This window comes from Bactrocera latifrons, unplaced genomic scaffold, assembly GCF_001853355.1.
Source record: "Bactrocera latifrons isolate USDA-ARS-PBARC rearing strain unplaced genomic scaffold, ASM185335v1 scaffold_57, whole genome shotgun sequence".
NCBI lineage: Eukaryota > Metazoa > Arthropoda > Insecta > Diptera > Tephritidae > Bactrocera > Bactrocera latifrons.
Genome location: NW_017537234.1, coordinates 1,055,388 through 1,069,296, shown reverse-complemented (window position 1 = coordinate 1,069,296; position 13,909 = coordinate 1,055,388). Strand labels below are relative to the sequence as shown.

The following is a 13,909-nucleotide window of genomic DNA, read 5'->3' as shown; positions in this document are numbered from 1 at the left end:
AATAAAAAAATTAATTTGAAAAAGTGAATAGGAATTAAAAAAAAATTGAAATACTTAATTTAAAAAACAATTAAGTATGCTTCCAAAAATAGATAATAGAGAAATAAATAACGTATTTTTTTAATACGAACTTCAATTATTTTTATAAAAATGCAAAAATTTAATACAAACTAAATTTCGAAAAGTGAGTGATTAATTAAAAATGATAAAATAGTACAATTTCAAATAATATCTAATTAATGAAAAAAATATATAATAAAAATTAAAAAAAAATATATATATAATAAACAACAGCAATAAGCCAAGCGACCACACACCTGATCTATTGGCAGTATACCGTTCAGGATCATATCAGCCTTGGTCAAAACGAAACTTGGCATGACCAAACCGGGGCAATCACAAAGCAACAAATCGCTATCCAGATAAAGCGTTTGAAAATGCTTTGTTTTACCCGGCGTGGCTGAAACCGATACCTTCTTCTCAATCATCAATGCATTGATGGTGCTACTCTTGCCCACATTCGGATAGCCCACCAAACCAATGGTAGTAACGTCTTCTGTGAAGGTTTTGCCGGTGTAGATTTTCTTAAACAAAGCAATGAGTGCTTCTCGCGTTAACACATCTGGGTTATTTTTGATCACTTCCTTAGCGGTTGCATGTTTTGGAGCGATTTTTTGCTCTATTTTGCTTAGCAAATTCTCCACATTGTCTAATGATTTATTGATTTCACTAGCAGCCATTTTAATTTCTTCCAGCGATATTTCCGATTGTGTAGATTCTGTGCGTGGTCTATCAGCCGGCGTTTCGCTGTCGTTTTCGCCATCTGCATCGCTTGCAGTCTCACTATTGTCACTATCATTGCCTGAATTTTCACTATCATTCTCAGCATCACTAGTTTCCTCAACGATTTTCTTTAAATCTTCGGCGGCAAGTGTGGCGGAGAAGAATGCTGTGCGTATGCCTTCAGCATCAAAATAACTTGCCCAGTGCTGGCGTTGTTTTTGTGTCAACATATCTGATTTATTTACCAGTATCATATTCATCTTGGCCGGATTGACTTCCTTTACGTAACGCTCCAAATCGACGTTGCGAAAGAGTAGCGGATTACGTGCATCCACAATTTGTACAATCACATCGGAACGTTCGACCACACGCCACAATTGACGCCAGAATTCCAAATTCTTTTCGTATGGTGTTAGCAGTATTTCTTGATCTTCTTGCAGCAGCGCCAACGAGCGACGCCACTCTAAAAAGCTTTGATTTTCAGCAAGTTGCAATTCTTCCGCTGTTGTGTCGGTCGTCCACTTCGGACGACGCGGTACTGTCAACATATTTTTGTGTTCATTGTGTTTCTGCTGCATTTGCTGTTGTTGCGATTTTGAGAGTAAACCAACGCCGGATTTGGGATTGATGAATGTAATATTCAGTTTCTCAGCTTGAAATTCTGTGCCTGCCAGCTCGGCGGTGCGCAGAAAATCATGAAAGGATGACTCCTCAGTAACCGATGCCAAATTGAGGCGACCCCAATCATAGCCGTCCTGAATTTCGGTGGTGTGCAGCTGTTATAAAGTAATAACATGAAATTATAAGTTGATTGTATGCCATTTGCTAACTCATTTGTTTACCATAGTGTCATTGTCCACTTTACGTCGAAATTGGTGGCCAAAGCGGTTTTTTATCAACGCGCGTCCGAGATCACCGGACTTTGTTTTGCTTTTTTTACTCATTGTTCTATATTTATTTGTTTTAAGTTTTTATAAAAATTTTTAACAAGAAAATTATAAAAATTCAACACGTGCGCAAAATGCGCAGAAAAGTTGTTATGATGCTTGTTCTTCAATTAAACTGATTAGCAATTCACAGCCGTCGTTACGTCAAGAGTCAGCTGTTGTGCGGTGTTGTTCACAATGAAATATTTTGAGGCCCTGTGAGAAATTTTAAAAGCAATTTGAACAAAAACCTACAGTAGAGTTCCTGAATCTTTAAAAATAGATTTAAGCGCTTTAAACTGATTTACCTTCTATCCAAAAAACGTCATGGAACCACGGAAACCTTTTAAATGGGCTTCCTGAGGAAAACTGCAATTATAAAATCGAAACTTCTTCAATTCTGTAATTTTGACGTTAGAATTCTTTGTGAAAATAACTTCTTTGGAGATCCGCCAAAATTATTGATTGAAGAGTGAATAACTGAAACTATGATACACTTTATGCCCGCAGCTTTCTCTTCTCATAAGAATTTTGTCATAAGGATGATAGCTTGCTTCAAATTCAGCCCAACTTAGCTTAGAAATGGTATTTGACCTACGCTAAATTCTATTTCCTGGACTGTATGATGAAAGCCAGTGGTTTTTTGGATGGAATGGGTGCTTCAAATATCTACACAAGACCCTCAGTGCTGAATGTGCCCTAGCTGAGATGAATGTGTTTTGAATAAAAGGCGACTAGGTATTACTTTTCTTTTCAAGTTTCAAACAACGTTCCGGTTCCTGACAACGAAATCCATTCTCATTGGTCCGTCTGGGTAGTTTCCTGATAGAAATATATTCATATAAGATATGGAAAATCGAATGGCATACCCACTAACGCTTCCTCGATTCCACATGCAGAGCTTTAACTACGTTTTTTTTAAGTCTTTGTCCACAAATGGTTCTCAGCTGAGTCCTTCCACATCTTTTTGTTAGTTCGTGTCTATCTGGCTGGATGACCAGTTCCTTAAGCTCTATTGTCTAGAGCGGTGAAACAGTTTCCCATCGTCCATCAGTAATTTTTGTTCACACGCATTCTTTCATCTTTCATAATTCATTTCCCCTACTTGTCTCGCCCTGTCTCATTCACTCCGCTTTCAACCCCTTTGTGGTCATAAGTTTAATATGAAATTAATGGCATTTAAAATTATAATTAATCGTCAACACACGACGTTGCGCATTTAATCAACAACAGTAAGAGAAAAAGTAAAAACAGTGGAAAAATAACCGTAAAGTGAAGTAAAAAGCCTGCGAAAGTGGGAGTTGGCAAATAAATGGGAAGACCGCCCGTCGATAGAACAAGACAAATTAAACTCACCGACACACGAATAAAATCTTGAGGAATGGAGAAAAAAATATATGTATATGTGTAAATGTAGATATGTGGCGGAGAATTTTGGAGGGAAATCTAATTCTTTACTGAGTTTGAATCCTGTAACCCTACATGTGCCACTTCAAAAAGAAGAAAGTCAGTTTTTGGGAATACAAACTACAGGGTTCTGAAAAAAGGCTCATCCTGAAGAAGATTGAGCTAAATAGACATTTCCAAACTGAGAAACTAGAATTTTGCTGACATTTCTACTATTAAGGAAGACCACATCTATAATAGAGGTGGAAAGTAATTTTAACTTTAGGATGTTTGAATTATTATGCGCCTTACCATCACTTCTCGGATTTTCCTCTCACTTAATTATAACAAAGCAATCAACAAGAGACTTAAGACACAAGAAATTTTTATCCAAACTGCGTGTTCCAGGTGGACCCATCGTATTAACGGAGATTAGAAACAGTCCATACGATGTCAGTTCTCAAAATCCGAACCTCAACGAGTTCTAAGTATAGTTCCGGACGGAGGGATCGGGTTGTATTCGAAGATCATTGGACAGTGCGCCGCTTCAAAGAAAAAAACATAAACGGATTCCGCTTCGAAGCCCGTGGCTATCATCGCACATTGTTTTGTTTACGTTGTCAGAGTGATTTCATACTTGATGAATATCATGTTAACTATTATAAAAACTGGACGAGATTTGAGAGAAGTCCTGTAATTTCAATGCTTAAAAATGGATCACAAAGTTTTTCTTCTTGAAGTTCACGAAATATATGTATCTAAAAAATTGTAGACTAACAAAGAAATCGATTGGATCCAAGTTCGCGTACCAAGCTTAGCTTAAGCGGATCAAGAGTCAGCGGCTACGCTAGGTTATGTCGTCCGTATGGATGAAAACACTCCAGCTCTCGGAGTATTCGACGTAGTACTTGCCGGGAGAAGCAGAGTTGGAGTAATAAATTCGGCTAAGCGGTGTCCACACCAATAAAGAATAATAAGAACCTCGAATACGTAGCTTAGGATGTTTCAAACAAAATTTCAGTTTTCACACTAGTTGCTGATGAGATTAGATACATTAAAAGATGGGCTGATGTGAACACCGAGCTCAATATATATATTATAATCGATGTATTCTCCAATTTTGGGGATATCCTTAAAAGTAGTGTCATGAAGTCGGACTAAACTTGTAACATAAAGACCAACATACTCCGAACTCGAAGTCTAGGAGGTTACCAGAAAGATTCTGAATTATGGATAGCGATGAAAATGGAGCGCAAAGTGGAAAATTGATGTTATGCATGTCCTTACATTTAATCTTGATGAATTATGAGGACAATGTGGAGAGTAATCTCCGTAGTTTCTCGGCCAGATCTGCTTTTGCAAGTCATCGTCGGAAATAACCACGTTATTTGGCCAAGATCCTCTGAGAAACCACCAGAGACTCACATATAGCTTTTCCGAATATTTGAAAAGGCGGCACGGTACCCCAAATCCCCCCCTTATCCACAACTTTGTACGTGTTAATAGAATATATGTGTTTTTGTTGCTCTGTTCTAAAATTTATAGTTTTCCAACAATGCCAAACTATGCGCATGGGCAAATAATCGCACATACACACACACACTCACACTAAACTTAGATAAGGACCTCCACAAGAGAGGCCGAACATAAACTTTTGCATTGGCCTATAATAGTAGTTACAAAACAACAAAAAAAAAAAAAAAACTAGGGATACATATGTATATAAAAAGATAACATAATGGGCTAACATCAACAACAACTACATATGTATAAGTTCGTATTAACAAACTGTGAGGAAACGATAGGCGCAAAAGAAAGCAACCCTTTCACATATTTGCATGTGTGTGAGCTCGCCTAGGTGTATGTGTGTGTGTACATGCATACAAATGTGTGAGTGTGTGTATATATTACACGACTTTAATAGTTGGTGTAACAACAAATTTTACAACAACAATGTTTGCATATTTGTAACTTTCAAACAAAACAATACCCTCTCCCTCAGGGCCTAAATGGACCACCCATTGTGGTGTTTCATTTTACCGTTAAACGGATGGAAATGTCAAAACGAATATATTGTTATAATGATGAAAAGGAGTAAGACAAATAATGCGCTTTAACGAATTAGGTTTTTGCTTGACAGCGGCCGAAGCTTTTAATGAGCTTTTCTTTGAGATTTTGAAACTCAGGCTAGAAATTTAGATTTAGAATAGGAACCATGACAATTTTTCACAGTAACATTGAAAAGGAATATTTTTCAAAAGCTAGCTAAAATTGTTTTCTGTTTTTCGATAATCTCTCCTTCACATTAGAATCAATAATTGAAGACCATAACTTGAGGTCTTCGGTTCGTTGTCTTTTAGGAACAATAAAGGACTATATATAAGAAATACAGACCCTATATGACATAGCATGAACTCCCTGCTTGTCCTAACCTGTTGCTACGGTATATTGCTATACAATATATAGATATGATAGTACAACCTATGAAGTATATTTACGGCTTTTCGAGCTTTTGAACCCTTCTTTATTCGAAATAGTCATACTTCTTCCTTTTTATCGAGTTGTTCCTTCTTTTTTTTTTTTTACCGAATTGTTGTTGTTGAGCAATATACTATAAAACCATCTCGAATTATTTTTCGAGTGATAATGTTGGGTTCTATAAACTTTGGCACTGTAATTAAAAGCCATGTTAGGTCGATCTATTTTTCGCTGAGAGTGGCCTCTAGTCGCTTCTCAAGCTAATATTTCTCACTTTTTGTGTTTTTTATAATTTAATATTAGAAACTGCTGCAAATAAAATTATTTTCAAATTTGCGCCTAGAGATGTGCTACAAATTAAGAGGAGTTTTGCCGTTAATACAGAAACCTACTTATGTTTGAAATATTTTTAATAATACACTAAGAAAATGTTTATTAGCTACTAATAGTAAAGTGCTACGCATTTGTTTTAGTTAACCTCCGCCTAAAGATATGCTACAAAATTCTGAAAATTTTCGAAACAGCATATTATGTCCAGCAGCCAATAAATTACTATTAACTGATCATAGAGTGACTATTTATGTAATTTTCTAAAACTTAGCCCAAAAGTATGCTTTATAGATCTGGAATGACGCAAAGAAAGCATAATATTGTAGTCCCAAATGCTTAAATTATTGACTTAATCGATTTATTAACTAAAATAAAACAGTTTTGGAAAACATATGTTTGTTACGATAATTAAAAAACACACTGCGCCTACAAATATGCTATATAAATTTAGAATTTCTCAACTAAAGTATTTAAAAAATAATAAATTATTGTCTTAATCGATTTATTAACTAAAATGCTACACGTGTGGAACAAATCTGTTTATCGTGATTACAAAAAAAAAAAAAAATTGCGACTGCAGATAGGCTCTTATTACGGAAAGCCTTTATAAAAACGTAAATATAGTACTTGCATTCATAAAGTGTTCTTATATTAACGTACATATGTAAAGGCTTGTAAAATTGGGGTACTTACTTACATACGGGTTTGTCATTTTAAGTCTTTTTATGAGCCAATAGGTATGTATGTGTGTGCATATACAATATTTCTTCCGGTATTCTTATCATATAGTTATTCTGCTCACTTACAGCATAACTTACACTTTATTGAAATTTCAGCACCTTCACAATGATCTCGAACTTCAATAAAAAGTAGATAAGTGCCAACAAAAAACGAAGCATACACTTGGGCGCATATATAAGTATGTAGTGGTATTTTTGTACTAGATTATAGAAGTTAGTGGATATCTATTTGCTAATATGTGTTTTTCTGAGTAGTGGGTGAGAAATATGGGCGAAAAGCATTTAATTTAAGAGGTAGATGTAGGGTTCACTCTAGGTACAGGTTGCGTTGAAAAGTGGACATAAGATATATAGTATATTGGTCAGAGTGCAGACAGTTATTGTATATCATATAGGCTGTAAATGTGACTAACATAACTGCATAACTTTCAGTACATTTTTCTATTTATACAAGACTGCTATATATAAAAGCTTTTTTGGGCTAACCTACCCTTACTCTTCACCTAACTTTGATTCGCACTTTATATAACAGAGATCCTGAACTCTTTATTTTCCATTCTTTTAATTAGCACTTCAGCTGGTCTAGGCTAAAAACCACATTTTTGAACTAAAAAGTAATGAAACATTCATATCTAGCTTAAAGACGAAGTTTTCCGAACGAAAACGAATGTTTCTCTTTCGTATTTTTTTCATACATTAATAAGTCTAGGCTAAAAAACCAACTTTTCACAAAAAAAAAAAACATAACGAAACACTTATATCTACTTTAAAACCGGAGTTTTACGAACAAAACCGAACCGGGTGTTCTTATTCGTTTTTGCTAAATCAGCAAGGGTTGATTAAAAAATACGTTTTTGACTCAAAACATAGAGCAAAACGTTTGAAACGACCATTAAGCCGAACTTTACCGACCGAAAACGAACTGTTTTCGCATTCTTCTTTGGAACATCAGATGGTGTGTGTTGAAACCTACATTTTGGCACCAAAAATTTGCGAAGCATTCGATCGTACCTTAAAGCCGAAGTTTTACGAACGATGACGAACGGTTTTTTCGTATTCAGATAGTGTGGGTTGAAACCTACATTTTTGAGTCAAAAAATAACATATTATTTGAATCTAGCTCTAAGTTCAATTGAATTTTTGAACAGAAAAATTCGGATCAGGACTAAAGCCGAAGTTTTACGAAGGAAAATGTACATCAGCTAGTGTGGGTTAGAAATTTAGTTTTTTTTAACAAGAAAAAAAAAAAACAAAATAACAAGGTATTCGGATATAACTTAAAGCCGAAGTGTACCGAACGAAAACGAACGTTTTTTAAAGCATTTTTTTGGTCACGTGATACCTATATTTTTGAGGTAGATATAAATAAAATAGGAAATATGAATTTTATTTCACCAATTGCTCGGTTTACCATTAACAACAACACTATCGGTGCTTATCATTCAAGTTTATTTCATTTTTTATATAAATTTATTATAATCAGCGGACCTTTCACGCTACAACCAAGTTAAATGTATACGTATTTAAAAATATTTCCAATTCCATAAAGTTCGAGCAAAATTAGTAAGAGTTTTACATCCATAAACTCCATAGATAAGTACATGCATATGTGTATATATGTATATTTATTTTTTTGTAAGTGTGAGTGCGTCTAAAATTTCACTTATTTAATTCAATGCACGAGCACGTGCTTTGAATTGAAAGCATCTTCCTCTGCATTCACCATGCTCGCGGCTAAAATACAGGGTCTTATCCGGTTTAGCGCCTAAAAGCACACACAATGTTTGCATATCTGCCACATCTACAAAAAATAGTGAAAACTATTGAAAATCATAACCAAAAGAGAGTGCTCAAGCCTTTCCATTGCATATATTAACGCCTTATGAAAGCAATGTTATCTACTTTTAGGCGTACACCATAATCGCGGCAAATAAGCGGGTTAAAATATGCGGCAAGCAAACAAGTGAAAGTGGGGGAGAGCATAGAAGCGCGTCCATTGCAAGAAACGCTGCTGTATGGTTGATTGGTTGGGCGGCAGCGGGCGTGCAAAATCACATAAAAGAGCATATTAGTTGAATGTGGGGAAGAAGAATAGCAAAAACGATGGCGCGGCGCTTATGAAGCAAGCAAATAAGTATGAGGTGTAGAAAGTAACAGTAGCGAATGCTTGATTGCGCCACATGAAAGCTGGTGTGAATTTCTAAAAATCTTACACACATGTGTATATATGTGAATGTATGTGTGTGAGTGTGGGTGGCATAGTATGACACCAGCGACAACCCTTTTAGCCCAAAAACGCACATATCATTGCATAGTGTTAAGTTGCGGCAATATGTTAAGACGTCTTATTGTTATTATTGTTGTAATGTTAACATTGGCCGCGCTAACGAACCGCATCAAATCGCTGCATAGCCCGAGAACAAGAAATTTCGGTTAGACGCAGCAAAACACACTATTACCTATACTATATACAAATATAAATGTGTATGTGTGTGTGAGTTAAATTTGGCGCGTGTAAAAGTCGCGTTTGTGTGTGAGTAACTCTTATGCCTTTCTGTGGCAGTGAAATACTCATAACGCTGCTGAAAAACGCATAAAAAATAGTTGAAAGTGAAATTTGTAATTCAACGCCTTAGAGTATGCTACTAATTTTCTGCGCTAACTAATCTGCCGGCGCGTGTAACCCTCTCCCTTTGTCCAAGTAGCTTTATTTCGCCAGCCAGCTGCTTTCCATGTTTATTTCCGCCTACAGGCATTATACGTGATAAATAAAAAATAATTTTTGGCTCTATTGCTGTATTTGCTGGCGTAAGCATATGTGTGGGCAGCGTTTATTGACTGATTGCGGAAATAAAGTGAATTTATTATGCACAAAGCATGCACATAACTCATTGGTGCGTAAATATTAGTGTTACGAAAAATCGGCGTTTTTGACAAGTTTTAGAAAGCGTATTTGTGATTAGTTGAATAAAATATAGTGTGATTATAGGCGTTGAGAAGGTTTAGAGTGCTAATTGCTTTGATGGAGGCGACATAGCTGTTGGTAAAGTTATAAAACAACAAATCTAATAAAGTATTAGACGAAAAATATTATGTTAAAGCAGATTCGAGTTTTTTTTATTAAAAAAATAATTTTTTGAATTTTTTTTAAGGAAATTTTTCAAGTAAACTTTAAAAGTATGGTAAAATTTAGGTGAAAAATATAATTTTAGAGTACATATATTAAGATATTTCTTATTTATAGCATAGTTTTAGGCGCAATTATGCCCAATTGTCAACGAAAAATTTAGTGGTAAAAATTTGAAATAAGTTCAAATTTAGATAGAAAGGTATAAATTTAGAGAAAATTACGACTATTTTATTTATAGCATAGGTTGGGCGCAAAACCTAAATATTTTTAAAAACTCTTTCTATGAAAAAGCAAATATTTTAAGATTATTTTTTTAATTTTTGCAAATATTATTAACTTGAGTATTTATAATAATTACTCATTTACTAATCTAATATAGTAAACTTCAATAAGAATAATTTGGATATTTCTATATTAGTGGATGGTATAGCGTTAAACGACAGCTTGCGCCTGAGTGTATGCTAAAGTTTTACTTTTCTGCTAAATTTGCTGATGTGGAAACGACTTTTATTATTTTTGCTTTAGTTTTTATTCTGTATATTTCTGTATTATAGTATATTCTCCTCTATTTAAAAAACGTTTAAATTAAAAATATTTACATTTATACAAATATTATTAAGTTTAAATACCTAACTGAGCTTTTGTAGTTAAGAAATTTTAATAGAAGTAATAAACAAAATATTTCAATATTTGCCGAAGCTATAGCTATTTAATCGCATTCTACGCCTGAGGGTATGCTAATTTTTTGGTAAATAATGGAAACTACACATCTTATGTACGAAAATGAGTGTATAATTGCTGCAAAAGTCGATTATGTATGAAATATTAATGTTTTAACCCTCGAAAAACGCTGTGGTACTTTTTTAAAAGTAAAGCAACTTTTCATTGAGAATCCAAGTAATTTTTCACAACACCAACATTCCTCTACAACTATTACCACCACTATCTGCTACTCGCAGGCACTAAATACTCAGCTAATGGCATCTGCAGCAAACATTGACCACACCACGAGTGGTGGTGGCAAGCGGTTTGTGGTTGATCGGACCGTCTCTAACAGCATGTAGCCGCTGTCAGCCGGCCAGGCAGGCGGAATTTGCCGCATGAACTGGACACTAGAAGGCAATATAACACAGGCCAAAAGGCAACTGATGGACATAACCCACTCTAGCGTTAAAATCCAAGCTGCGACAGCTGGTGATGGGGGTCAGCGTGTGAGGTCGAGGTGGCGAAAGTACGAAAGGAATTGAAGACGTAAGCGAAATGTTGCTGCTACCACACATGTACTGTTAGTTGTACAAATTTTCATAGTACAACACAACAACTATGCATTTACATACGCGTATTTTGCATTTGTGCTTGGTCGCCACCTTCGGACCAGCCTATTGTATTCAAATCATGCTGCTTTACTCAATTTGCTCCACTGTTTATATGCTGAGTTGTTTGTTCTCCGCTTTTTGTTGCTCGAGGGCTTTCGCTAAGCAGCGCAGGGCACACTTACATGCAAAGTTTTCTAACGTATATGCAATAAAGTGCGGGAGTACCTTCAAATGGGTAGTTAGTTGCAGTCGGAAACTGATTGCGCGGACCAAGTGTGACGGTAGGAAATGTAAGCGCATTAAAAAGAGAGGGAGAGACGAGTTATATCCGCATAAAATAGAGATTATTTGATTTATGGTTTTGTTTTTTCATAAGTATATCAAAAATTCTGACGAACTGAGTGAACATGAAGTCGTTCGGTCATCCCTTAACGTCACCAACAAACAGTCTGTTAATAGTCTTAGAATCAACCAAAGATTAGTCTTTCGCGTGTTGAATTCTCAGTTAACAAATTCTAAAAGATCCAAAAATTATGATTAGAGCTCCTAAGCGAGATGTTGAGTTGAGACCTGAATTCCTAGAAGTTAACTTCGAAGTCGTCGAGTCCTTTTTTTTAGCCTAGCTATAGTTAAAGCAATGCGGAAAAGCCTGTAGATGGATTTATTAAAGAGTTCCCATCATACTTTTTGAACACACTGTTCGTATAGACGTTCAATCTAGGAAGATCTGTTTCTATTTATTTCTCACAAATAGTGGGATCAATAGATCAGCTCATTGGTACTGACATCAATATAAAATTTTTCAGTGTCTCCTTGACCCGAAGACAATCCATATATTGATGGTTCCATGATTTCCGGGTCCATTAATTCTGTTTATTTATTGAAAAATAGAGCTCGAAAAAACTTGTTTAATAAACTATGCTATGCTAAACTGAATGCTGGTTTTGCGGCCAAAGCTCCTAAGCGAAATCTTATCACTTTGGAAACGTAAGCTCCATTTGCTTGTGGTGATCGCCACTAATCAGGTAATGTCAAGGTTCGGAACGTGTTTTAACAGAGAAAAGCTTTTCTAAGAAATCACTTAACTTGCGGAGACGATTACTGATCTTTTAGAATATCTAACTTTTAGGATAACATCCAATCCTGTTTCAAATCCGATCTCCAATTTTTCGCATATCATCAAGAAGTTTCGCAAAAGAAGAAGAATAGAGGAGGCATTTTTTCATTGAAATGGGGCTTTAAAAACTCTACTGGGATGAGGAATCCCATACAACTCTTATCTCGTATTTTGCTCGTAGGTGTGATCTCCAATGCCTTCGAGCAGCCGAATAGTTTTCGTGTCAGCCGAAGTTCAACGAATCATCCCTCTCCAAAGCAATTCCTACAGACCACACACTTTTTATGTCCACTTGTTGTTTTTTATGCCCACTTAGCTATGCAGATGTATGCGTATGAACTGTCAATGTTAGGAGGTAGCAGGAGTGAGGGGTTGGCGAAAGGGGCGGGGTGGTTGTTTTGTTAGATATTGGCGAATGGTGAGTCCTTACTTGTGCGCGTAGTCGTCAGCACTTTCACTCTCGCTCCCAAATATATGTACATATGAGCCTTTAGCTTGTACTGGGAACAACGTGGACTTACTAACATAAATATATAGAAACTTTTATATGTATATATGTGTATGTGTGCCTTAATGCGCGTGCATGCTGAAGGGTATTTTGAAATTTTAAGCTTTTATGTGGTCTCAACTGCTTTGTGGGCCAAACAAAGCGCCAAGAGCATATAATTTTATACACAAATATGCATACATACATGCTTACATATACATACATATATAAATGTGTGTGCGTGCGTGCGCTGAACAGCAAACGTTAGTGACAAAGTGGACGCTGGCGACTCGGAAAATACAAAGCAACGAGTTTTAAATATATAAACATATAAAATATTTACATAGGCGCATACACATACATACATATATATAGTGATTTGCATGTATGCGAATTTCTCACAAACGCACACACACATGCATACATACGCATATATTTGCTAAAAGCACATAGTTTACAGCTTGTCCAAACCGAAAATCGACTGCGCACATACAACAACAAATAACCGTGCATGTTTGTTTGTATGTGCATATATGTCTGTATGTAATTAAACTCACACACATGCATAGCTTTCTAAAATTTACATACCAAATTGAATTGGATCGATAATTTAGGACGCACCGGACGTGCGTGCAGAAGATTTGCGACTCCGACGTACGCACACGTACAAAAATATATATACAATATATATTCACATATGTATGCTTAAGATTATTTACAATACATACTTACATTCAAACTACTCTTTCTTGCACTCATTTACATATACATACATAGAAACATACATACATGTAATCATTCCTAGTTTATTTAGAAAGTGATTGCGTGCCAGCACTGGGGAGAGGTGTGGGGTGGGAAGCCACCTGTTTTTTGAATGATGGACAAGTTTGTAGTTGTTTTTTGCTGTTCGCTTGCGTTGTCGCTGGCGCTGGAAGCTGCGCGTTTGCTTTGTCTTAATAATGCTTTTAAATTACTGCTTTTGTTGTTGCTGCTGCTTGCCGCAAGGGTAGCGCTTAGCTTGTACTCATTTTAATGATATTTTCGGCAATACCGTTAAGTATGTGAGACGCGTACTCAAATGAGAAATTAGCTTTGAGCGTCAATTATGTTTTTTTGTGAAATGTAAATTTATTTAAAAACATTTTTTTAGAAAAAATATTTTGTTCAATCCGGAAACAAAAGTATATTTTTTTAAATATTACTTCTATTTATTTCT

At 35.6% G+C, this 13,909-nt stretch overlaps 1 protein-coding gene across 1 annotated transcript in view; it reads right to left on the bottom strand.

Annotated features, from left to right (window-relative positions):
- LOC108974583 (large subunit GTPase 1 homolog) overlaps positions 1-1,727 on the bottom strand; it is a 3,736-nt gene extending 2,009 nt beyond the window's left edge. Inside the window, exons 1-2 of the mRNA XM_018942501.1 lie at positions 1,626-1,727; positions 318-1,559 (exon numbers count right to left, since the gene is read on the bottom strand). Coding sequence (XP_018798046.1) covers positions 318-1,559; positions 1,626-1,727 — 1,344 coding nt within the window. The remainder of the gene's footprint in view (positions 1-317; positions 1,560-1,625) is intronic.
- Positions 1,728-13,909: the final 12,182 nt, after the last annotated feature.